Here is a 26,507-nt window from a genome sequence, read left to right as displayed (position 1 = left end):
TTTCCATAAATAAAAAAATAATTCGTGGTCCCTTTGGTTATTGATTATCCTTAACGGTTTAATTGGTCCATATATTATGGGACCATTCATCTTCCTACCCTCATAAAATAAAAAATTATGATAATAAAATAAATTAGGAATACAAATTATGATAATTTTCTTTGTGTATAAATCGTAATTCAAAACTCATTCCATTGAAAACTAATCCGAATTTCCCTTATAAAATTTTAAAAATAATTCAAAACTCATTCATGTTAACATAATAACATCTATTAAAAATGAAAATAATTTATGGGACTAATTATCACATTAAACTCATTCATCTATTGATTCCAGCATTTTGTTCAACTTCTTTGTTTTTCTCACTTAGTTATGCTCTATGAAGACATTGATATTTCCATTAATATAATCATCCCATATGTTTCAATTTGTTATTATTATTATTATTATTATTTTCATTTAATGAAGTCTAATCCTAATAATGAAATGTGCGGAATTTTAATTAAGTATATAATCTTGTCAAGTAAAAAAATAAGTATATAGTTGAATAAGCATTTATAGTCTATATTATCATTATATATACTCTATGTTTTAGCAAATTTTAGAAATAAAATATTAATCAATTATTTTCTATAACAATTTGATTAAAATGCCTACTATTTTTGGTTGAAAATGGAATAAAATAGTTAGCTTGACACTCAAAAGTTGACTGGTAGAAGTCAACATCAATTTGAGATGATTACTTTGTCCAAAGAAATAATTACCTAATCAACAATGTCCAAACTAATGATTGATCCTTATTATTATTATTATTATTATTATTATTATTATTATTATTATTATTATTATTATTATTATTATTATTACACATCTTCTTGGCACTTTTTTAAAGAGTTGATAAGAGTAGATAAACGAATGACTTTAGTAAAATAATTCGAACACCAAGATTAGAGAAGGGTTAGGTACTACATATATAAATTATTTTGATTAATTTATCTGTTTACATTGCTTAATTTCTTTCTCAAAAGTGTGTGCCAAAAATTGTGTTGTATTTAAAAGAAAACGGAGGAAGTATACTGAATGTCTGTTCCAAAACCTGTGGTTTAGAGAGGACAAGAAAGTTCCAGAACTTAGCCATTTTCTTTAACTAGGATAAGCAACCTATACAATGATCAAACAAACATGACTACATGAGCGGCTATATATACTTATTACTTCTATTCGTTTCTACTATTAGCTAAAATACAGATTTTTGGGTTTATTTGTAATTTCTTTACATTCTGAAATTAGAAATTTAGGGGCTCTTTGTGTTGTGAATTTCTGATTAATTCTATCTTTAATCCCAACAAGAAAATAAAATTCACCTTTTTTCAGTTCAATTTTTGTTGGAAAACAATAATTATCTTTTTCAATTACCAAAGTTTTACAAAAATATACATAAGATTAAAAAAAAAAGAGGGAAAAATCACTAAGTCCACAAGTAGGGTTATTAAGATATTTCTAGGCTTAATTCTTATGTTTCTTTAAGGGTAGGGTCATGGCAAAGAGGCTTGAAAAAAATTTCTATAAAATACTCCTTTTGACACAATTTTATTTTTTAAAATAAGATTAACTTTCTATTTATATGGAATTGTTTGACCCGACTGTCTGCTCAAGTTTCAATTATATGTGAAATGATCAACTTACTATTCATGTGTTTTGGATTTGGCTTACTTAAGTCCATTACTCCTAATAATCAAGCCTAAAACATCATCATTACAAATATACACCAAATCAAATTACAAATTTAAAACGTTTTGTTGTCTCAAGTTTCACCACTAAGATAGCAAACATATGCAACACTAATTAAAGTACAAATAACTTTTTCTAAACTTCTAGATCCCCTCTCTACTTTGCTTTATGGCCTCAAACACACTTGGGAAATATATATCAATTGCACTTGTAAGGACATACGCCAACTTAAATCATCACTGAAATATCTTTCATGCAAACTAATTAGAAAATTTGTTGCATTTACTAACACTTCTTGTCTTGTTGATCCTTTTCCCACCCCCACTTCCCCAATATACTCTATCTATGTTCCGAAATGATTACTCCATACTTTCATTATCAAAAAATAATAGTCATATTGTCTCAACACCTTATAATCAAACTGCGCATACTATCAAAAGTTGTAGTCTTGCAAAGTCAACCAATCCTTGCAAAATCTTTTAACCTCATGGTACATGGGTAGGAAGAAGTTTAATTCTACACCAGGTTTAAACTTTTTCCAGAGCTCAAGGGTCTAGACTCCTCGAATTGGGGCAAAATGCTTTATTGCTTACGCATGTTTATGCATGAAAATGACAATTCAATAATCATCATTGTTCATTACTTAATCAACTCAATCTACTCTTTCGGGACCGCCATTGTTAGTCCCTTTTCTTCAATCATAAATAACCTACCACAAAGATACCCTTTCACTACTCCTTCCCTCTCTTATTGGTTCTTTTTCTCTTATTGCCATGATATATATCCTTTCAATCAAATAATTTGGTCATCTAGACTACCTGTCATATTGTCTTAACCTTTAATATTTACAAATTTGTGATAGTTTACATAAAAAAAACTCTTTTTTTCAAATTTTTTTTAATGATGATCAATTAATATACCTTTCCTAGGCCATTACCTAGAAGCACATTAAGAAATTAAATCACAAACTATGATTGTCAATGTCTTTTTATGTACATCCAAAAGTTATATATGCGTACTTCATAATAACCAGATCACATTAATACGTTTCGAATTTTTAAAGTGAAATTCTAAAACATTTTCTTGATGTTTTCACGACTAGTAATTTGGATCGGACTGAAGTAATTCTGTTACAAAAAAGTAATCATAAAAGACCAAAGATTACACATGGGCTTCAACCACTAATAGATACATCACTGAAAACAATTGATGACTTCAATAATTTATATAAGCAAGATAATAAATTTAAAGGTTGATTGATTAATATGAATTTTTTTTAGTAAAGCCTCTTTTTGATGCTTCTTTCCAAATAAATTTTGATCATATGAGTCATTGTCTACAAGATTATCTTCGCTTGTTATTATGTGGGCTGTTATTGAGAGTGACAAATGATCCAAAGAAGGTTAGGCCTTTTTCTTTTCTTGGTATAGTTGCTTTGGTACAGTTGTAGGGCAAAATAATTCCCCATATTTATGGTTTTTACAAAAAATATTGGTAGTAAAAGAACGTGTAAAAAGTGCGGGCTTAAAGTTGTCCACATGGACTAACCACATAGACCCTTTAATTCTCTAAAATTAAAGATTTACTACTTGCCAAAATAAGATGCTCTTTGGCCCATTAGGACTCGTCGAGTCTTGTGATATTTTACATTAAAAAATTAATAGTCATGTATATTATCTTATATGGAGTAATATTTAAAGATTATTTTGGACATTTTTCTTTATTAATTATTATGATAATGATATATAATTTTATATCCTTCAAAATGTCATAAACGGACGGCTCTGTTTTTTTTAGCTTCTGGACAGGGCAGAACAGGGATTAGCATAGCAGATTCAGCAGACCAAAGCAGAGCAGGGTAGGGCTTCCACATACTGCAGAGCAGGACAAAGCAGAGCAGAGCAGCTCAAAAGAATAGGGCCGTAGTACGTTACTAAACAATTGAAGAAGAATAATACTACCTCTAAATATATATCACATAGTCGACATAGATGATTTTACATAATTTTGCAATTTTAAAGCTTGTCAATTTATCTATATCAATATCATAAAAGTATGATTACATGTTGTCTTTCTTGTGAAAATAAAAAAGGAACTATGAAGAATTTGGAAGTGTCAATTCAGAACAATGTTGAGATTAAAAATAATGCAGGCCTAATTTCGTTGATGTGGTTGATATGTTGGATTTTATGTAGCCTAATGGCGAACTGGATCAGTTTCCAAGTCAAGCTTTTACTGTCTTGTACTGTAACATCCAACATCTTACGGAGTACAAAAGTTGCAAACTTACAATACATCAATCATTCTCATTATTCACAATCCCAACACTATATAGGCATGTCTCACTTGTTAGCCTGTTTTCGTACTCTATCTATAGCTGGGCATGGGCTTGATCTGGTACAAGCCAACCACTAGTCCAGAGTGGCACATGAAAGGCACGCCAGTGGTCATGAGTCATGCATGAACATTATTTTCAGTAGCACGGGCTTGACATGAGGATGACAAGTCAATTTGTGTATATTGACTAGCTTAGTGGCTTATCAAAGGGCTTGTGGGCACACACCAACACAACATGGCATACTGGTCATGGCTTAACTGTGCTTCGATTTTGAAAGATTGGCATTAGTCCGATAGTACATGACTTTCTCTGGCTCTAGGCATGACCCTCTTTGATGAGCATGAGGCTTGATTACAGGACTCATGCCGACTCTAACTCTCTCTATTGGAAAATAATTATCGAATTGTTACTTTCTGATAGCTACCTCTAAAACCCCTGGGGGATAGGAACGAATAAGTATTAAGACAACTACAAAATTTTGGTCTAAAATTATAAGTGTAGCATATTTTCATCCACAAAGAAATTTACTAATACATTTGAGATAGTAAGATACAAAAAGAAAGTTCTAAGACTTCTAACTTTCAAACTATACTTCATTTGTTAAGGGACAAAAGCTCTCAAAACCCGTATACTCATGATTCTCCAACTTTTCAATCATGTGAGTAATCCCAATTCCTCCTACAAGATTAGATGGGAGAAGAATAAGCCCTTCATTAAAACAATAATACAAAAAAGCTTCATAATAATAGCACTCTGTACTTTTTGTTTGTCATGCTTTTCTGTTACTTGGGGGATAAAAAAATCTTATTGTACACTTGTATATAATATACTCATATTATATAATAAATTATTCCACCCATCAACATGTAGAATGGTGAATCCAGAAATATCTGCTTATAAGCTCAAAATCTTCAAGAATTGTATGCAAAATTATTAGCCGTTTATATATATATATATATATTGATAGTACAATAAATTAAAATTTTTGCAACAAAGAATAAAATTGAATTAAGTTTCTTAGTCCAAATCATCCAATAATTTAAGTTTATGGTAACTTTTAGTAATTTTCAATCCTTACTAATGTTGTGTGTTGGAGTATCAATATAACTACTTATACTTTTAGTAAATTAATAAATTCTAGTACTTATACTTAAGTAATTTTGTATTATATGATAAAACTTGCAATTTTTAAGTAAAAAATTTATTGGACACAATTGAACCCATGGTACGATAAGAGTTAACACATGATCAAAGCAGATGAAATCAAATTTATACCTAAGCAGAATGCAGTGAGTAAAATAGTTGCAGCCAAAATAAAGATGATGATTGATGCTCTCCCCATTAATGTTATTAGCTTGCTGACCACATGCTGTCCTGTGAGCGCAGCAGCGATGGCGACCAAAGCTAGATAAGACGCTGCGAAAGCGTACAAGAAAAACATGGCACGTAATGCTTCAAACACCCACGTACGTACTAATGTACATAATGAGAGGAGTACATTGATGAATTCAGGTGAACACATATAATAGTTATGAGTTACCATGACTTGTTTTCGTATCACATCATGTCCCTATGAATCTACTAACCAAGTATAATCAACAGTCTTATTCTCTTCAGCCTATAACCCATCCCCAAGCTAGGTAGCCCATCCCTAATCGGATGGGTTCGGAATAACTATCTCGTTCAGGCCATTAGCCTCCTCTAGTCGCAACAACAGATATGTATACTACGTATTTTAATCATTAACGTACCTCATACTGTTGTTGTGAAACTGCATCACCATTAGAGAGTCCTTTAGAATCACTAGCAGAAGCTGCAGAACCATCTACAAAGTCCCACATTATGCAAGTATATTTCATTACAGTATTATTTAAATAAGATGAATAAGTAATGTTCTGATATAATGTAAACTATGTTCAAAGGCCTGCAAAAATGAAGCATACTTTTGAGCAACTGAGTGCTTTCAGCAGCTGCTGCATCTCTATCTGTCAATGAGATCTGCACGGATAACTGCATCGATTGTTCGAGTTTATTTTCCAGTAGCTTGTTAGCTTCCTGAAAGTCGAAAAATATGTTTGGTTAATCGGTACGACTGCCAACCCTCATCATATGTGTTACTAGCTCTAACAAGAATTACAATGCTTGAAAATCAACTAGATTATTACCTTCTTATTCAATGTCTCTTTCTTCCATGTAGCTATGCCTCTTAATATAGCTTTCGTTGATGTAACTAGCCTCAAATTCCAATAACTTTTGGTTAGATATGCCTATAAAAATCAACTGCAAGTTCTCTTACTGCTTAGCTCCTTTAACTTCCGACGACGTCTCAAGCAAGCTTACCTTTGGAGCCGATGTAACCGGGTCTAAAGTAGTGTCAACTCCCTTCGAAATAGGAGAACGCCCCACATTTTACCACCTTACCCTCGACAGCATTAGCGTCGAGGGTAGGGATAACCCGGTCCAAATTCCAGTAGGTATGGACGTGATCATCGACTCTGGTACCACTCTGACGATGCTCCCATCTAACATCTACAACGACTTAAGGGCTGCTTTGGTGAATGCCATTGGACTTAACACCATACCGAGCCCAATCGAAGGTTACGACCTCTGTTACAATACAGAGTCCTCAGGGCAGTTTAGCCCTCCAAACGTTGCATTCCAATTTCAAGGGGCCGAAGTCGTGTTATAGACAATCAATACATTTCGGCAAATTGAGGACAATGTGAGTTGCTTGGCAATGTTAGCTACGGATAGTACTCCAATATTCGGGAACATTTTGCTCAAGTTAATTTCGAGGTCGGGTATGATTTACAAGCTAAGCAAGTTTCTTTTGCTCCAGCAGAATGTACTAATTAAGTACTAATTAACTAGCTTAATTAATCATTATTTCTCCTCAGATCCTTACTAGCATCACAATAATGATATGTTTCTTTGAAAAAATCATCATTGACGTGAATTTCATTATATAAAGTCTTCATTTATAACCTCCTTATTTAAAGGCGACATATCTTATATTTTATAATGAAAGACAGTATAGGTTAATAGTAATATAGTTTCTTTCACCTAGAAATAGTGTTCAACTTGAGCCCTTATTAATCAACTTAGATTAAAGTTGTAAGCTTATTATGAGCTCGGGCAACGGCCAAGTCATAATATTATTGTTGTTCTTATTGTAGTTGTTAGTGTGATTATATTTCTTCTTCTTTAACAAAAACCTATAAAGTCAAAGGATTTACAAAAAATTAGTGGGGAGCACAGCCGAAATACAATCTGGCCCCCCACCCCTCTAGCAATAACGAACCCGATCTTGCTGAAGATGTGAGCAGCTGCACGAGTATCAATATCCCGAGTCCTATCAAACGCCTGAACCTGCTTCAGTAATGCAACAGCTTCCTTCTCTAATTCCCCTAATGAAGGAAAGGAGAAAGGGAGAAAACCATAGCCAATAGCCCTGCAACGCGCCCCATACTTGTCCCGCTTCCGCTGAGTCGCAACTGACACAACACGATCAGGTACAAAGTTAGACAACCCAGATTGTGTTAAAGGAGAAGACACCGTCAAGTCAACACACACATCAAGGCCTCTGTCCCAGGAACAAAGTAACACATCTGCAGGTTGAAGAGCTCCGTCGTTCCCTCCAGTCAACCCAACGTCAACCTTCTTTCTTGCAGAAATCGCAGATCGAAAACAAATATCAACAAGGATATCACGAACAACATTATGCCGATGTTTAATACCCATCATCCCAGCACAGGACACTGCATGGTCCCCGAAAATATCCCCATGAAAAACCCTTGAGCAAGCTGAACACGGTGTCAAAACGGAGAATAAAGGAACACCCAGCCGGTAGCAAAGAACACAACGGTAAGCCTTACCATTCATAGTCTAACCCAAACCCGAGATTAGGATCGCCCGCAAGCAGGCAGAGGAATGACCCCCCTGCTTGGACTTCTATAAGGCAACCTAACGTGGAGATAAGGAGAAAGTGGATACTGCAGATGTAGTAACCTTTGTGAAATATATATCTGCCAAATTCTTCATGAGTTTAAGGGCAGCGATCTCACTAGGGTTACTCATAAGGTCAAAGTCCACAATCCCATTAAAAAGACTAAGAGCATCATCAAAGGCTGGTCCCGGATCAACAATACCAGAATTGCGAAGAAGCGTAGCCTGAAGACCAGTAGACTGCAAACACGACGCAAGGAAAGCATAGTGCTGAACATCACGCGCTGAATAAACACCCAGTCCTCCATAAGCAAAAGGAAAGGTGGAAAATCGCCATTGCCAATCACCAAAACCAAGCTCGAAGCAGTGACAATGCGCTCCAAAGAAGCCCAAAGGGCCACATTAAAAGATAGCTGGGCCGCTTCAATAAGAAGAGGGGGACAAGTGCGCATAGCAAAGTAGAGTTTTGAAACCCCAGTACACGCCCGAAGTAGTAACAACTCACATTGGGGATCATCAAGCTTAGCCACAACATCCATTAGCACAATGGTTCGACACTCTTTGCGAAACAAGTTCACCACAAAAAAGTGGAATCCGCACTAACAGGACCACCAAGAAACTTAACACCATGTATTGGACGAACAATATCAGGAGGAAAGACACCCACGAGATGGATACGTGGGTCCTCCGTTGGCTAGAAAACTTCCGTTTTCTCAACATTAACATGGAGGCCAAGACGAGGTCCCTTCGCCAAAATCAACTCCATAACCTTTCCTACCACCAAGGTGTCACCAATAATAGTGCCGTCATCCAAATACCAAGCCTGCAGACATAAGTCAAAAGAATCCCTGATACGACACACCAACGAAGGGAGAACCAAAGCAAAAATAAAGCAAAGGGCCAAGAGGATCACCCTGTTGTACTCCTTGACATGACCATAAAGGTATGCTCCCCATAAAACAACCTAACTGGAGTAGAGTAACAGAATTTAACCTAACGAGAGAGAGTTTGACAACAAAGACGAACCTCACGCAACATAGCCGAACGATCAACCAAAGTGAAGGCATTCTTGATATCCACCAGCAACATAGAGAGGCCAACATTACCACCACGAGCCTCAACCAAACGATTAACGGCATGAAGGATAGCCTCACCACCCGCCGGCACCTCCACACCAAACCGAAGACCTCCTAAATAGCTTCCCAGACTCAGACCAATTAAAGCAGCCCCAACCTTTAAAATCAGGCGCCTCCAAATGGTTCCCACAACAATAGGCCGAATACCACCAGGCTTAACAAGTGGCATGAGAGGAGCACTAGCAATATATTCTCCCAACACAACAAGACATTTTCCAGCGAGAAAGATATTAACCACCAGCGTAATGGAGTCCACCAACTCATCTGAAATAGCAACTGGATGGAGCACCGCTCAAGCATTCCAGAAGGTGCTGAGCACGCAAGCTGTCTCTAACGCATGAAGTACCACGCGAAAAACCCCTAATCTGGTCCAAAACAACGACAGGAGTAACAATAAGGTGATGATCAACGGGGATATCCGGTAAGATAGGAGCCGAAAAGGAAGGGTGCTTAGCTTGTAAATTTGCAAGAGTAGCATCATTGTAAGGGGCAAGACCAGAAGATGAAAGAACCCTAACCGCAGCAGTGTAATGTTCGTCACAATCTTTCTCTTATATTGCTTAATATTACGCTCAGACAAATCATGGTCCTCATCAGCATCCAATAAAGGTGGAGACAAATCTAGCTAACATAATTGCTTATTATTATTATTATTGTTGTTGTTGTTGTTATGACCCCCCCTACACACACATATTTGTTCATTAAGTTAGTACATTAATTTGTAGTCGTATACATGTTAGAGAAAAATTTAGAATATATAACTTATTTTTATAGTAACAGGGGATGCTGATTCATGAAATTAGTTGTAAACACAATGGATAATTTAGCAATGATAAGTTGTTAGCAATTAAAATAATCATTTAGTGTAATATGTCATACATGAGCAAAATAATGAAATAAATACTGTAAAATAATCATAAAACCGCATTGTTGCTACTTGGTTTCTCTATGTGATAATCAAATAAAAATTCGTCAAATAGCCCTTTCTTAGTAACAATATTATGTTTAAAGAGATAAATTATAAACACATGAGAGTATTTAGCAGTAAATGATAATAATTTTGTGTAACCCTTTCTGATTTCATTTTAACCCACAACTGTTTGGTTTAAACCCTTCAACACATGAATTCATCCCTCTAATAATGTATGACTTAATCAGTATAACATCTGATTTCAACTCTCAATATCAATTTTTATATTCAAATTTCAATATTTCAGTCAAAGTCACATAATCAAATAAAACCAAGAGATTATCACAAAATATTCTTTAAATATTAGGTTAAAAAAATAAGGTTAATTTTTATATATTTGTACCTAACACCTATTAATTTTTATACGATTACTTTAAATAAAACTATAGTTTGTAATTTTGGGTATATATGAAATTTTTTTAGTAACAATAACGACTAAATACTAACACTTATTAATAATAACACAAACTATAGTAAGGTTAAAATTGTCCAATTTCATAACATTTTCAAAAGTATATCGATATGGATGTCTGTATAAAAAACATTAAAAAAGAATTTCATTGGTTTTTTTATAATAATTTTTTGATTTGTAGTTTGTATAATATCGTCGAATGATATATTATTCAATTCTTATAAAAAAACATCTCTCTTCATTAATGACGATGACTAGGAAGATGTTATATCTAGTACAAATTGGTATTTTTTTAGTAACGTAATGTATTTTTTTTTAGTAACATAATAGTTAGATTGGCGCCAATGAAATTCATACATAAAAAATTCCGCCTATTTCTTATACATGGCGCCAAAAACCAATTTTTTTCCCACTCACTTTTCCTTCTCATTTTTTTAGCTAATGGTGAGTTGACATTTTTTGATTGGTGTTGTATGTGGGCCAAATATACAACAGTTGTATGTGTATCATCTCCCCTCTCTAGAGTGAATTATTGAAATGCAAACAAAGTGATGACAATCACGTGACATTTCTCTTTTATCTTCCCTCTTTTAATTTTTGCCTCAATCCACGTGCTCATTTCTTCATCTGTCTTCTCTTGTGTGTCAACCTTTAGATTCTTCACTAGATTAGGCCCGTGCGGTGCACAGATCAAAAAAATTATTTGAATGAAATAACTTATTTATGTTATTTATTTCTCCGGACACACTTATAAATTAAATCATAAAAACATATCTATCATCATAAATTACATAAGTAACAAAATATATAAATGAAAGTCAACCAATCTGATCTAATCAAACCATATGCATACGAATTTATATGTCATCTAAGAGTTCGAAATACAAATTAAAAATACTTGTAATTTAATAAATAGAAACACCTTGGAAATACAAAACAATGAAAACATTTACCGACAACTTAGTTCATTTTCGTATAACAAACATCCATATTATTAGTACATGACTTCATAGTTAGGTTGCTTGCACAATCCTTAGTAAAAAAAACACACACACACATACACAAAATAACATTAAAACCTTAAAAAGATAAAAATAATAATAAAAAAAATTTTATGAGAAAGCAATACGTACACAGTTTGGGGAGATGATGATGTCACCAATTCCCTATTTTAGTAATAGTTAATAGATTTTCAATTGTTAGAATTTAAACTTAGTGATAACTAAAACTACTATTGATCAAAGATTAGCATCGGCATACGTGCCAAGGAGAAATGGAGCAAGTATTTAAAAACAGAGGGAGTAATAGTTAATAGATTTTTTGAAGGATAGAAAAAAAAGTTATAAGTTGTTAAATTATTACAAAAATATTATTTAACAAAAAACTAATTCAATTTTTTTTTTTGGTGTTCCACCCGCTTCACCCTTTGGGCTAATCCGGATTCGGGGCTCAATTTTGAGTGGTTAGGTTTCAGTCCCCTCCCAATTGTTGTTGCTGGGGGATCGCACACGCGGTCCTCCCTACCAAGTGCAGCCTCAATCACCACTACACCAACAACCAATTGGTAAAACTAATTCAATTATGAATATTCATAAGATTTCAAATCAACACCATGAATATAAAGTTTTTTTTTCTTTTTCCTATGAACCCCACCATTGTATTTTTGGCTCCATTATTTTATACTCTCCACCATATTTCAACCTTCTAAGTTATAGCTTATTCTCCCTTAATTAAAAGGTCTCAAAATCTTGCGTAACTATTTTAAGTAATAAAACACAAAATATAAAGGAATACAATTATTATAAAGATATTTATTTTTTTGGGTGTTCTACCCAATTCACCCTTAGGGTTAATCTGGATTCGGGGATCAATTTTGGGTGGTTAGGTTCCAGTCCTCTCCCAATTATTGTTGCGGGGATCGAACACGGGTCCTCCCAAGTGCAATCTCAATCACCACTGCACCAACAACCAATTGGTTATAAAGATAATACTACATATATAAAATTAGGAATAATATTATTATAATTGTATCATACAAATATTCCAAAAATAAAAGATTTTTGCTAAAAAAGGAGGGGGAGTCTTGGAGGGAAAAAAACAGCACCAAGAAGTGACACGTGTCGTTCCTAGTGTCTGTTTTTGTATTTTGTTATTGATGATTCTACATTTAGCTCTCGCATCATTTTCAATTTTTTTCAATTGAATTGAATTTTCTTCCTAAAAGATTATTTTAAAGAGAAAGAAAATGTAGTTTTTAAATTTTTTCAATGAGAAAAAAATATTAAAATAAATAAGTGGAGTAATGATGCACAAAGAATAAGAAAAATTAGAGGGTAATTTTGGCACTTTACCTAATAAATATAAAAAATAAAAATAAATAAAAAAAGGAGGGCAAATGGGTGATTTTCAAGGAACATTAAATGATAAAAAAGGAAATGAGAATTATATTTAGGAACACTAAAAATGAAAATGGAAACTATATTTAGGGACGGAGGGAGTAGTTGACCATTGGATCAAATTGCGTTATATAGTGGCCTAGTGGCATTTAATTCGAAAAACAATCTATTTTAAGTTCTTAAGACGTTATTGACATGTTTCAAGTATGTTATAAGAGGGGACTTGTTTATGAAGAGTCGCATGTAAATTAACAAAGGGTCAGGTGACTAACATATACCCAGTAACTACATAAGTTTTGAGTTGGTGAACTTGCATGTCGTCAGATTCTTATCATGGTTAATTAAAAGGATTTAAATTGTCAAACTTGAATGTGCAATGCTATAAGTCTCTATTTGACAATAGCTGTTGATGGAGTAGGTTTAGGACATGTTCCTGTCAAAAAAAAAAAAGGTTTAAGACATGTTCGGCAATATCCTTGAAGTATTCAATTGTATTGACTTTGTTACAATCTAAAATTATGAGTAGGTTTTATCAAATAATGGTGGATATATAATAGCTCCATTTCATAAATAACATAACATATGCATGTGTTTGACCTCATAACATATAAATGATGACTAACATCTAAGATCCAACATCTACCTCGACCATTTACAATTGGTTTTAGGTTAGAATCCTCCAAGGCATAATGATGCATGTAGGTTTTTTTTTTTTTTTTTTTTTTTTTTTTTTTTTTTAATGCAAACTTGTGCAATGGCCCATTCTTATCAGCCATCTTAATGATAAAAGTTTTTGAAGTAGAAGTTGAAGCTTAATTAAGATAGTAGAATTTTTTCATATACTTAGTTTTAATGAGAACATACATGTTTTGAATCTTTTGATAATTGCCAAGAAAATCAAATAAAAGTCAATTATTAGTTACAATTACGACAATCACCCCAATTCAATTTACAATTGGCCAATCAATTTTTCAAAAATCAATAACTTTTTAAAAGTTTAATTAAGAAAATTTAAGTTATTGATTCTAACCAAAATCAAATCTTATTGTTGCTATCGCTATATATTACGAAGTATTATTATTATTATTATTATTATTATTATTATTATGTATCAACTAATAGAATGGTACTACTCCATAAAACATCTTTACTATTTCTTGCCTGGACAAGCTTCCTAAGCAAATATTCCTTCCAATTATTGCCACCTCAAATTAATAGGAAGTATTTCTCTACTAGCATTAAACAATAATACTCGTAGCTCATAGACTTTCGTATGACACATTCCAAATATTTGGTCTTATACGTTACGAAGTACCAAAGTTGATGCTCGACTACTTGACGCTATATCATTGGCTTTATTGCTCTAACAAGTACCCAATAACTATATTTAATAGGAACTTTTTTTTTTTTGTTTTATTTTTGGGTGTTTGAAACCCCAGGGACATTAACACGATCATAAGCACTCAAAAATCCTTCTAGAGCACTATAGGTATGATTCGCGAATCTTTATCAACGAAACTAGTTAGCATTCACATTTATGTTGTAGATTTGGAGGGTTGATTATCAATTCATTATTAGATGAGGTCACTGAGTTTCAAGTGTGAATAAAACATTCATAAATCTATATAGTCTACTAGCTTAGGAGACTTTAAATGGTTGGTTGCCAATTGACTGCATTTTAAATACTATTTGTAGAACTTTTACACTAAGTACAATATATTTATAATAATGTAAGTTTCTAAATTTCTTTATCATTATAAAGTTCTTTTTCGCCGCATTGTTTGTTTAAAATGCAAGTGTCTAATATTGTACTATACTGATAGTTGATAGTTTGTAGCATGTATGTTCCATATTATATCAGAAAAGTGACTGAGTATAGGGCAAGTAACATTACTTTGTGTAAAGTCTTCGTATTATAATGCGAGAAGAAAAGGTAATGTTTCGGTTAGAAATCAATGGGACCTTAAGAAGGTCCAAACTAGAGGGGAAAGTCTGTCTCGGTCCAATTAGCAGCGGAGCCGAGGGTTTCCTGCACAGCAAATACACGTAAACTAGCCCCGGGGGTGTAGCCGAGGAAGGCCCCTCCGATGCTAAAGTCAGTATATTTTAGAGAGAGAAAGCTATGCAAGATATTAGTTGCTTGAAGCTTTTTTTGCATGAGAGAGAATGGACCAAATGAATGGCTTTTATACCTTGACATTATGGAGTATGGATTGGGCCGGAAGTCAATTGGGCTTGCCAAGTTGACTGGGCCGTTGACTGACCTTAGCATGATTTTGGAGGATGTTGACTTTTGCTTTGGGCTTGTAATTTGAGTTATTTGGACTAGGCCCAATTGAATTAATGAAATTGGACCCAAACAGGTAATAAATTTTTTTAGGGTAAGATATTAAGTTGTTTGCATGTCGATTATAAAATAAAAATGTCAATAACTATTAGATATCTAATAATTAGCCAATAAAATGTGACTAGATAATTGTACTAGAAATGAGTATTGTAAGGGTCATTGAAAGATAAAATTGCGTTATCACAAAAGTTGTGGCCTCGTAGGTTGTAGGTGTTCAAAAGCATATTTTCCATGCCCATTTTTTTTGTTGTGCCATATATAAGACTTACAATATTTGAAATTTATACTCCCACTATATCTGAATAAGTTTATCACTCTGACTTTTACACTATTTAAATACTAACTTTAACTTGATTTTTAATTAGCTAATATATTAAAACCAAATGTTATAATGTAAACTTTTGTTAGATTAGTTACAAGGTATATTTTCATAATATCAGATTATTATAAGTTAAACTAATATAAAATTAATAATACTCATGGTCAAAGTTGTGCCAACTAAAATGATAGATTTATTTAGAAATAGAGAGAGTAACATACTCGGAATAATAATCTAAATACAATAATAAGATTGTATGTGGTGTACAATTTTTTCTCTCTACAAGACATTCATTGGGGAATTTGTTATACTGGTAGAAGCGTAAGAAATAAGCACAAGTGGCTTACAAGCTTACTAAGCTTTTCAACTTTAATACCTCTCTCTTAATCATAAAATTTCACTAATAAGGATTTTTTTTCTTCTATTAATAGGGAGTAAATTAGCAGGATCTTGTCAAAGCATTTTAAAAGTAAAGTATTGAGTCAAATTCGTAGCTTGAAAAGATGTGATAGAAGAGTAACAAAATAATTCCAGTGTTTCATAAAATTGCAACACTTTGTTCAAAAAGCTCTCATACATTTTTAGTCTAAGTATTGCAACTTTATTTATTTATTTTAATGTTATATAAAAAAAAATAAAAAATAAAAAACCTCATTAATGACTAAAGAAATGTTTTTTTGCATGCATGTATTGTTTGGCTTATTCCATGACATGATTGACAAGAAACATTAATTCATGAGTGGGGATGATTGGAATCCAAGAGATTTTCTCATTTGTGGATTTTTCATGACATGAATAAAAATAAAAGTTCATTATCGAATGTGAATGATCTTATTAATTGCGTAACTTTCAAAATTCATGACGTCTATATTTTGGTAATTTAAAATTGTTAAAATTGTATACTCTTATCTTTTTTCTACAAAATTAGTCTCTACCTCTAGTAGAGGGCCTCTAATCATGAGATGACTCTAATAAGATTATTTTCATTATTTATATACAAGTGTACTTCGTATTGCCTAGTTAAGTACTAGAACTACAAATTTATTCCATCCTTTCTTATAAAAATCCTAGATTTCTTCAAGTGTTGAAGTAATCTAACAATCTTTTTTGTGTATTCTGAAATCTAAATAATGTGTGAGTTTGACATAAAAGACTCTAAAAGTGTGTCTTCATCACATGAAAATCCCTCAAATGGGAAACATTCTAACATGAAACAGGAGGGATTACAATCTAAACAAAACTTTTTCAAGGAGTTTAAGGATGGCTTTGAAGAAACCTTTTTTTCGAGTAATCGAATTAATTCTTTAAAGGGTGATCAGTCACATTTTAAGAAGTTTATTTTAGTCTTACAAGCTGTTTTCCCTATCCTTGGATGGGCAAAATCATACAACTTTTCGAAATTTCGAGGGGACCTTCTTTCAGGAATCACTATTGCTAGCATGCAAGTTCCTCAGGTAGAATCAATTTTCCACTAGAAAATGACTTGTAACTTTGTAAGATACTCTTGTTTTGTACTATAAATTTTGACAGTTTTTCTTGTTTGATAACTAATAAACAGGACATTGCATACGCAAAGCTCGCGAATTTGGCTCCTCAGTATGGTTTATGTGAGTTACCTACTTGCCTTCTGTTGCTAATCATACTGTAGAAAAACTTAATCAGGAAAGAAAAGTTCTAATCGCGCTATCTTGCATACTGTACTGCAGACAGCAGCTTTGTTCCTCCTCTGATATACGCTGTGATGGGAAGCTCAAGGGAGCTGGCTATCGGACCTGTGGCAATGGTGTCTCTGATTATGGGGACTATGCTGCAGAAGGAGTTTGATCCTGTCAAAGAAGCTGATGACTATCGACGTCTTGCATTCACAGCTACATTCTTTGCAGGCATCATTCAATCTGCTCTAGGACTCTTAAGGTATGCATGTGTTCTCATGACGCATGATCTTTGTTTAGTTATATGAATGATATGCGTTGAAGCAGAAGCTAACAGTTTTTGGATAAATTCAACATACTCCCTGTATCCCTATAATATAGGCCACAACTTATAAGGAGATTAGATTGCGAGTAATTCATATATCTTTAAGGGCCGGAAGGAGTACTATATTGACCTGTTCTTATTATGGTTTCAGGTTGGGCTTCTTAGTGGATTATCTATCTCATGCTGCAACAGTTGGTTTCATGGCTGGAGCAGCCATAGTTATAGCCCTTCAACAGCTTAAAGGCTTACTAGGAATAAAGAAATTTACTAAAAAGACAGATATTGTCTCTGTTATGCACTCAGTTTGGAGTGTAGTTGAACATGGAGTAAGTCTAATTGATAGGACTAACTTCTTTATAATTCTTGCTATCATTTATTAGTGCCTTCATAGTGCTAATTTTCTCTGATTCTTGGTCATTTTGACAGTGGGATTGGCGAACAATCGTTCTAGGAGTATCATTTGTGGCATTCCTTCTTGCTGCCAAATACATTGTAAGATTTTTTTGGCTCTTAAGGCTGTTTAATTCATTGTTTTTTATACTATACTTTTTGATCAATTTTACAAGTAATTCGTATTTACTTAGGGAAAGAGGAACAAAAAATTGTTTTGGGTTTCAGCAGTTGCTCCGCTAGTCTCTCTGATCCTCTCCACATTCATTGTTTACATCAGCCGTGCTGACAAACATGGTGTTAAAATTGTAAGTGATCAACCAATTAATCATATTAAGCACCCGAACTCCTTCATCTCTGTACATTTATCTGGTAACACAACCCTTTTGATTCATTTTTTTCAGGTAGGACATATACCTAAGGGTGTTAACCCATCATCAGTTGACGATATATATTTTTCTGGAACCAATCTTGCTAAAGGCTTCAAAATTGGTGCTATTGTTGGTGTAATCGCGCTAGCTGTAAGCATCTCCAATCAGCCTATACATATATATACTATCTTTTGTCTATAAGTGTAGAAGACACTTCATATACATATCATAAAATCAGTTTACTGCATAGTCAGCATGTTTTTCGGTCTTTGTTCCTGTAGGAAGCACTAGCTATCGGGAGAACATTTGCAGATATAAGAGGCTATGAGCTGGATGGAAACCAAGAAATGGTAGCACTCGGAGCCACAAATGTAGTCGGCTCCTTGACATCTAGCTATGTTGTCACAGGTAAGAATTTCTTCCAAAAAAAGAAAATTGTAATAGTTCAGAATGAGTTTTGATCAGCAAACATCAGCTCTTATAGCAATTGATCCCTTCTTTTAAATTTTATTGAGCACCTAGCTAAATTTGCTCGCGTACAGGAGGGTTTGCCCGCTCTGCAGTAAATTATATGGCTGGTTGTAAGACAGCAGCCTCCAACATTGTGATGTGCTTCATAGTACTATTGACTCTCATGGTGATAACGCCTTTGTTCAAGTATATCCCAAATGCCATACTTTCTTCTATCATCATATCTGCTGTGCTTGGTCTGATTGACATCAAAGAGATCATACGAATATGCAAAATTGACAAGTTTGACTTTGTTGCTTGTATGGGTGCCTTCTTCGGCGTAATTTTTCACTCAGTGGAGATCGGCCTGCTGATAGCAGTAAGAATGATACATCAATAAATTTATTTTTTTCACCCAGATGAAAATTTATTCAGCTTTAAGAGAAATTTTGTAATCAGGTCTGCCTATCAATCTTCAAGATCATGTTCAGGATGACGCGTCCACAAACTACAGAACTCCGAAAGCTTCCTGGCTCTTCTGAGTATAAGAATATTCATCAGTATTCTGAGGCAAGAATGGTTCCAGGTGTTCTAATTATCAAAGTTGACTCAGCAATCTACTTCGCCAACTCTAACTATATCAGAGACAGGTACACAACTACACATTCCGCCATCATATAACATGGTTTAGTCATTTCAAACACTTTCTTAGGGTCAATTACCTAGCTAGTCCACTGATGCAGGATAATGAAATGGCTGAATGAGGAGGAGGAACAGCTTGCAGACAAGAACCTCCCCGAAATCAAACATCTTATAATTGATATGTCATGTAAACATCTGATAAAACTCCCGAATATCTTGTTCCACAACTTCTTTTACCCTGGCTTTCAATTAAGGAGTATTTCTGAAGATATTTTTATATTTTTACTGGTTGCAGCTGTTGCAGATATTGATACCAGTGGTACACATGCCCTTGAAAAGTTATACAAGACCCTTGAAAAGAAAATTGTGAAGGTAAACACACAAACATGGCGCAAAGTTCTGATTTGATGTCATCAAATTAATGATCCATGCACAAAGCTCTAGTTTGAACTAATCTTAATGATCTATGTGTTTTCGCGTTTGCAACAGCTTGTAATAGGAAGTCCAGTGCAATTCGTAGTTGACAAACTCCATTCATCTGGGTTAGTCAAGTTAATTGGAGAGGATTATATCTTCACATCAGTCGCAGATGCTGTACTTACATGCTCATCTGCAACACAAGAACCATGAGCTCACCTTTGTGCTCAAGTCATCTTGTCTTTACTTCTAGAAAAATTACAATTCCCTCTCTCCGGGACTAATTTGTCCCAGTTTAATGGTCCTTCTAACAGAAACAGCTCCAAATGAACGGGGAAATGATAAGAGTACAAAATCGGCATTCATTATTTCACAGGCAAATTAAACCCGCATTCTTACTCTCATATCTGTAAGGCAGAAATTATTCAGCATGATTACAAATATTTTTAGAAAAAAAAAAAAAGAAGCTAAAGCTCATGTAAGAACTTGGCTTCGAATGCTCATGTTTTTCCTTCGCATGCTAAACACATTGATAAAATTGAACTTATATATATACGAGTAGAAGACAAATGGATCTTACAATCACAAATCTCTAAAGCAAAAGATAGATCCAATCCTAAAAACTATCACTAAACTGAGATTGAAACTTTGGAATGGAATATGATGTCATTTAGCTAAATGCAACTGAAAACTTCCCAGAATTAATAACATCTCATTACCAATACAAATTCTGCAAATCTCCGACAAAAATGCAAACACGGCCATCCCACGCTTGAACTATAATCTAAAAACACCACCATAGACAAATGTCAACCCAATAAAATCTCAAACACACCAAAATTATGAGGCAGCAGCAACTTGCTTCCTTGGGGCTGCTTGCGTACCTGGTTTGACAAGCAGATTAGTAAGCCATTGGGAGGAAATATGTAACAAAATAATCATATAGGAAATTTTTTGGGGCTAAGATGAAAACAATACCTTCTCTGAAACCAGTCTTAAATCTCCTGGGGACATTACGAAGGTACCTCATCCTACCAGTTCCTGTTGTCTTTCTCCTGATTGCCTTCATACTCCAGTTATCTGCAATGCAACACAAAAGGGGCAAAGTTAAGAAAACATTGCAAAACAGAGGTTGAAGTTGAGACACCAAATATCAAACTAGATTTGGATGAAAATTGATCACTAATTTCGACAAAAGGAACAAGCAAACAAATTTCAGGGGACTACAATCTTCCCAACTCAGAACTTACAAGCAACCGAACAAATATATTTGTCAAACCACCCTATTCCAAAGTCATCCACACATTCCAAATCATCGATTTACATCTACATTGGAGCACGAAGCTGATGAAACCTAAACTTTTCCAGCAAGCAAACAAAGACCATATATTAAACATGATCACATGTAGAACAATGCTTTCACTTGGTCCAACATCAACAAACTAATTCCTAAGTTCAATATGCCAGGGTTTATAATTGAGGAAATAGAATCACAGATTCAATCCAAACAATCTAAGGAAGCATTCCATGTTCCGGTAACTGAATAAGCTAGCAACACACACTACAGTTTATTCGACACTTCGGATACAAAAAAATCAATACCCCGCGACTATTGAGTGCAGCACAAGAGCATAGTGCCTTCAATTCCCCATCATGTCCAAGACAAATAAAATGCAACACTCAATTGAGAAAATAGGATTACCATAACAAACCATCTCAAACCAACCCGGACAATAGTTCCGCATTCCGGTGACAACACTATCGGTGCAATCAACAACTCCGGAGAACATTAAAGCACTAATTCCCAAATGTCATACATAATTGTCACTTTTCCACAGTCCTGCCTCCCAAACAATTCACTCAAATACTCATCAATTTGTCCTGAAATTTGGATAATTCTCAAATGTGATTGATACTCATCAATTTGTTCCAAAACTTGGATGATTCTCAACTGTGATAAACATCAAACTACCCAAATTAGCTAAAATCTTAATCAATCATACAATCAATTACACAAACATCACAGAATTCGCAAAATTATGCACAAGTAAGCATAATTCGACACCAAATCAAGCAAATTAAAGCTCAAAATCACTCCCAAAAAAATCAAACAAAATGAAAATCATGAAGAAAGATAACTAACACTTCCTCTTGCGAGCAGCAGGAAATCCACAACCAGAGTAACGACTCTTCTGAAGATGAAAACTGCGACGGCCACACCTCACACATAAAGTGTGAGTCTTGTTCCTCCTCTTACCAAAACTCCCCGTTCCCTTCCCCTACAAAACCAAATCCAAAACCAAATTCAGCAAATAAGAAAAAAAAAATCATGTCTTGACTTGTGGTCTTAATTAGTACTTTAGAAATATCAAGTTTTACAAATTTTACTAATATATGTAAATCTACAATTAAAAATGGGCATTGATAAACGTGTCCAAAAAATATATACTCCGTTATTTAATAAAAATGATTTTTTTTTTAAATATTAATTAATCCTCACAAAATTCCATAACTAATTCACCTTGAATAAACCACATGAAAAACGTCGAATGTAAGTAATGTACAACCGTTTATCATATTTATTCATTTGCACAAAAATAAGTAAATTTGCTTTGCACTTTTCACTTAATTTTGCTCATCTACTTGGAATTAATAAATGGTCAAACGAAAGGTAGTAAGATCACAATTGATTAGCTATCTATTCTGAAGTAATCTGACATGATAAAACTATGAAGAGGTTTAAACTCACAAGGCCTTACACACAATGTACTTGGTACTTCACATTGTTCATAGCAATAGTTGCATGCACAAACACATTGCAATTCACAACAAAATGATCCTCTAAAAGTTACCCAATGAAGGCAAGAGTGCAAAATTAGTAACCTAAAAATACTTCGTAAAGAATTCTTATTTCTATATCATGAAGAGAAAATAGTACTAGAAAAAAAAAAAAAAAAAAAAAAAAAAAAAAAAAAAAAAGTGTAATGAGAAATTACAAGTCTAAAGGATTAGCAAATACTATGGTATCAGAGCTACTTCTATGTAACTTTATAATTGATTAAAGATGGTTGCTTATGCTGTTATACAAGAATGAGAAGGCAGGTGTGTTACAGCATATTCAATTAAACGGACCATGCTTTGGGTGGAAAATAAGTGCCCGCAGAGTGATAATCTTGAAGGAAACAAGTTTTGAGCAAGTACTTAGTTTTGTGTATCCAAGCCATGCTGCTTAAACAATCTTTCAAGTTTCAACCATCATAGATCCTGGCTCAACGCCTCAACACTATACCCATGACAAATTATTGATGAGATGACAATGCATCTTCAATTTTTAGTGCTTCAGCCAATAGTTCCGTAATTGTGCCATGTGCAACAATATTTCATCTCGGCCTTGATTGGTGACACTGCTGGTCATTATCCAAGGAGGTGCTGCTTCAAAGAACTCACGTATCAATTCCTGAAAATCTTGTACATTCTCTTCTGGCCTTTTACCCCCATTTTTCTTCTTTTTCCTCTTGTCGCATTTGGTGAACACTATTGTCATTGGAATCTGGAAATGGATGAAGACACTGTAAGTTATCATAAGCTTTAATCATCTCAATAATCAAAATCACTGTGGCAGGGAAATTAAACGTATGTCGAAGTCATACTATCCAGATGCCTCAGCCCTGTACACATCACTTAGTTGTTGTCTTTATATGATATTTGATAACAATAACGTGCAATGTTCCATACTTTTTATAACAAAGGAATTAAATTGACATTTGAAGAAACTAAACACAGTAAAGCACCATAGAAACAGAGGGAAATGATTATAGAGCCCCAAGCTGAACATTGAACGTCAGAAGATCTTTCTTGAAAAGCTAATAATGACGATAAGTATCCTTCTTGAGAATTCCAGGAGAAGATACCAACTGTAGGAGTATCTTCCACTATGAAAGAATAAAACCAATTTCTTTACTTTTCTATTTTAAAGTATGAGATAGGAAGACCAACCTTATTTTGACCCAACCAACTCGCATATTCAAGATCAATCTTTTTGGCAGGAATGCTTGCATCAATGAGAAGGAATACTGAAACCAAGGTTGATCTCTGAAGAAAGTAGTTCTTAGTGAACTTGTCCCACTCTATTCGGACTTCCCCTGGGGCAGCTGCAAACCTGTTTAAGATACACAAATCATAAAAAAGATAACCAATATGCACATTTTAAACTGTCATTATTTCATTATAAACAGGATTACAAGTAATGGGCAGGACAAAATAAATGTCCAACAATTTGGAATCTGAGGTTATGCTCGTAACTTTTCATTGGTTTTGGAATCTTCATCTTAGTAAAACTTTGTGAGATTAATCATCAGGCTAGCTAGAGAAACACAGGTATATGAATATCAGCATATGAGGAAGCATAAAAATCCTAAACACATAGAAAGCACAACATGCCATTTACTGACCAGCATAATTGGTGGCAGCAGAGCACAGAGCAACATTTTGAAGACATGTAAACGTCAACAGAATGAACACACTAGCAGTATTGAAAAGGTGAGTATTAAATTGGAATTCCTAGAAAGAGAATGTGGCCATGGAGGAAGGGCACAAACTGATAGCTTATGCCAGGAATAAATGTGAAAAGATAAATGATAGCATTCCACAATAGCAACTGTCAAGAGTACTGAGGTGGAGCTGGGAAGATATTACCAAAAGTTTAATATCCAGGCAATACATACCCATATCCAGGCAAATCCACCAGAAAGTCATTTACACAATACATACCCATATCCAGGCAAATCCACCAGATACCAGCTATCATTGATCCGAAAATGGTTAATCAATTGAGTCTTACCTGTAGACAATGATGAACAAAAACATTAGAATCACATGAACTTTCAAAGTCTAAGAAAACAAATGGGAAAACATTCAAAATCTAACTTTTACTTAAGTAGAACAAACTAAAGTGCAAGCATAATTCGAGTAAATCTGCACATATCAATATTGTTGTTTTAGCTAGGGTAAAAATTTTGCTCTTTTTGAAGAAAAGAGAGTTAATAGGATAACTATTGTATGGAAAAGTTACTCCAAACAAGAAGTCTTACAGATGGAGACTCGACATAAAATTAACAAGCTCAGGATCATGCTGCTGGCCTGAGTACTAGACATTTGAGGATCTGAGCTCATTAATCACATGAATGTTTCATCCACAAAAAAAAAAACACATAAGGATGCAATAAAACACTTCGAGTACAGAGTACTTCTTTTTAAACTGCATTGAAAAAGTTGCTATATAGTCAATAAAGATGTGCACTTGATGGAATTTAAGTTGCCACCAACAAAGCTACATACACTGCTATCTCTGGGAAACAACTTTCCATTGAATCACCACCATCGCCTAATATTCAGACGGTCTGACCATAGACTTTTATTAAGCTGCCCACCAAATATACCCAAGAAAATTGAAAGTTACATATCATAGGTATTAGGCACACCAATACTGGGTCTTAACAATGTTAAAGCAAGACTTTTTCACCCAGCAAGTGAACTGATAACTCAATGACTAAATTAGGTTCTATTATTCTAGTAAAGTAAGCCCAAAATCAACACATCCCTGCTAATTTCTCATTGCAACAACACTTTATTCATCATTTCTGCATTGAATCACATACGAAACAAACAATTGAATTACTCCGTAGTTAAATTTATAAAAAGCAACAACGTCAACTATGTACTCCTTTGAGTCCCTTTCATTCATATGACTCCTCACTATAAAAGAATACCAATGCAATACAAATTATAACCAAATTCTTAACTTTCAAAGCAGGGATTCAATTCGAGGTCTTGGGTACCACCCCGGGACTTTAACCAACTAAGCTAGCTAACATCCACACGAAATACTTTATCAATGTGCAATAAATTAAAGAAATTAAGGAAACTATGAATTTAGAAAAGCTAAGAAATTCAACTAACCAGGCTTCTTAGAAGTAAGGGCAAGCTTCTTTCTCCGAACAAGGGAATTAAGAAGCGAAGATTTACCCACATTAGACCTTCCAACAAGGGCAAATTCAGGCAACCCATCAGAAGGGCATTCCTCAGTTTTCGCACTACTCTTGACAAACTCAGCGTTTATCACTTGAGCATTACTAGCATACTTGCTAAGCACAATGTTAGACCCCTTCAAAATTCGAGCACTCGAAGCCGAAACCGAACCCGAAACCTTTGATATTAATGAAGAAATGTCAGTTTCTGGGGGCACAAACAGCTTATCTACAGAAATCTCAATCTGGGGTTGATCATCATCAATATCATCAATAATTGATTGTTGCGGGATTAAATTTGGGGATTTAGGGTTTTGGGTAGGGAGAACTGGGGATAATGAAGAGAAAAGAGAGTAAATTGGGGACTGGCGAAATTGAAAGAGGTATTGATTGAAATGGGGTTTTGGGGTTTTGGGTTTTAGAGGGAGGAGAAATTGGGTTTGAAGTTTGGGGAGATGAGATATTATCATCCTATGTTCTGAATTGGATTTTCTCTTTGTTTTCCAGGTTTAGAATATGATTGTGCAATGAAGAAGATGAGGGAAATGGGGTGGTGTAGATTACAGAGACAAGAGTGGGTTCATTACTTCATTTTAGTTTGGCCTGTTAAGAGTCGTTTCGTTGACGTTAATAATTGATG

The 26,507-nt window shown here is 34.2% G+C and overlaps 3 protein-coding genes and 1 pseudogene across 4 annotated transcripts; 2 read left to right on the top strand and 2 right to left on the bottom strand.

Moving 5' to 3' along the window:
* Window positions 1-6,332: 6,332 nt before the first annotated feature.
* LOC110687021 lies at window positions 6,333-6,925 on the top strand (annotated as a pseudogene).
* A 9,750-nt stretch (window positions 6,926-16,675) lies between these two features.
* Window positions 16,676-20,054, top strand: LOC110687025 (high affinity sulfate transporter 2-like). Its single transcript, XM_021863658.1, has 13 exons — window positions 16,676-17,048; window positions 17,153-17,201; window positions 17,301-17,508; window positions 17,723-17,897; window positions 17,998-18,063; window positions 18,156-18,269; window positions 18,366-18,482; window positions 18,614-18,740; window positions 18,875-19,161; window positions 19,242-19,432; window positions 19,526-19,611; window positions 19,720-19,796; window positions 19,914-20,054. Exons 1-13 carry the CDS (start codon window positions 16,725-16,727, stop codon window positions 20,052-20,054), a joined length of 1,962 nt encoding a protein of 653 aa, XP_021719350.1. The 5' UTR covers window positions 16,676-16,724.
* A 14-nt stretch (window positions 20,055-20,068) lies between these two features.
* Window positions 20,069-22,304, bottom strand: LOC110687024 (60S ribosomal protein L37-like). Of its 2 annotated transcripts, none has more exons than XM_021863656.1 (4): window positions 21,985-22,304; window positions 21,544-21,792; window positions 20,820-20,921; window positions 20,069-20,725 (listed from the first exon to the last, which is right to left on the bottom strand). In XM_021863656.1, the coding sequence occupies exons 2-4, from the start codon at window positions 21,629-21,631 to the stop codon at window positions 20,682-20,684; spliced, it is 234 nt and encodes a 77-aa protein (XP_021719348.1). In that variant the 5' UTR covers window positions 21,632-21,792; window positions 21,985-22,304; the 3' UTR covers window positions 20,069-20,681. The 2 variants fall into 2 exon arrangements, with proteins under 2 accessions (XP_021719348.1, XP_021719349.1); XM_021863657.1 differs by having other exon boundaries at window positions 21,544-21,722.
* Window positions 22,305-22,627: 323 nt separating this feature from the next.
* On the bottom strand, window positions 22,628-26,507 carry LOC110687023 (GTP-binding protein At2g22870-like). The gene is made up of 4 exons (XM_021863655.1): window positions 25,800-26,507; window positions 24,612-24,681; window positions 23,838-24,000; window positions 22,628-23,391 (listed from the first exon to the last, which is right to left on the bottom strand). The coding sequence occupies exons 1-4, from the start codon at window positions 26,335-26,337 to the stop codon at window positions 23,173-23,175; spliced, it is 990 nt and encodes a 329-aa protein (XP_021719347.1). The 5' UTR covers window positions 26,338-26,507; the 3' UTR covers window positions 22,628-23,172.

The sequence above is a fragment of the Chenopodium quinoa genome, unplaced genomic scaffold (genome assembly GCF_001683475.1).
Source record: "Chenopodium quinoa cultivar QQ74 unplaced genomic scaffold, ASM168347v1, whole genome shotgun sequence".
Classification (NCBI taxonomy): Eukaryota; Viridiplantae; Streptophyta; class Magnoliopsida; order Caryophyllales; family Amaranthaceae; genus Chenopodium; species Chenopodium quinoa.
The sequence above is the reverse complement of the archived record's forward strand: the minus strand, read 5'-3'. Positions and strand labels throughout refer to the sequence as shown.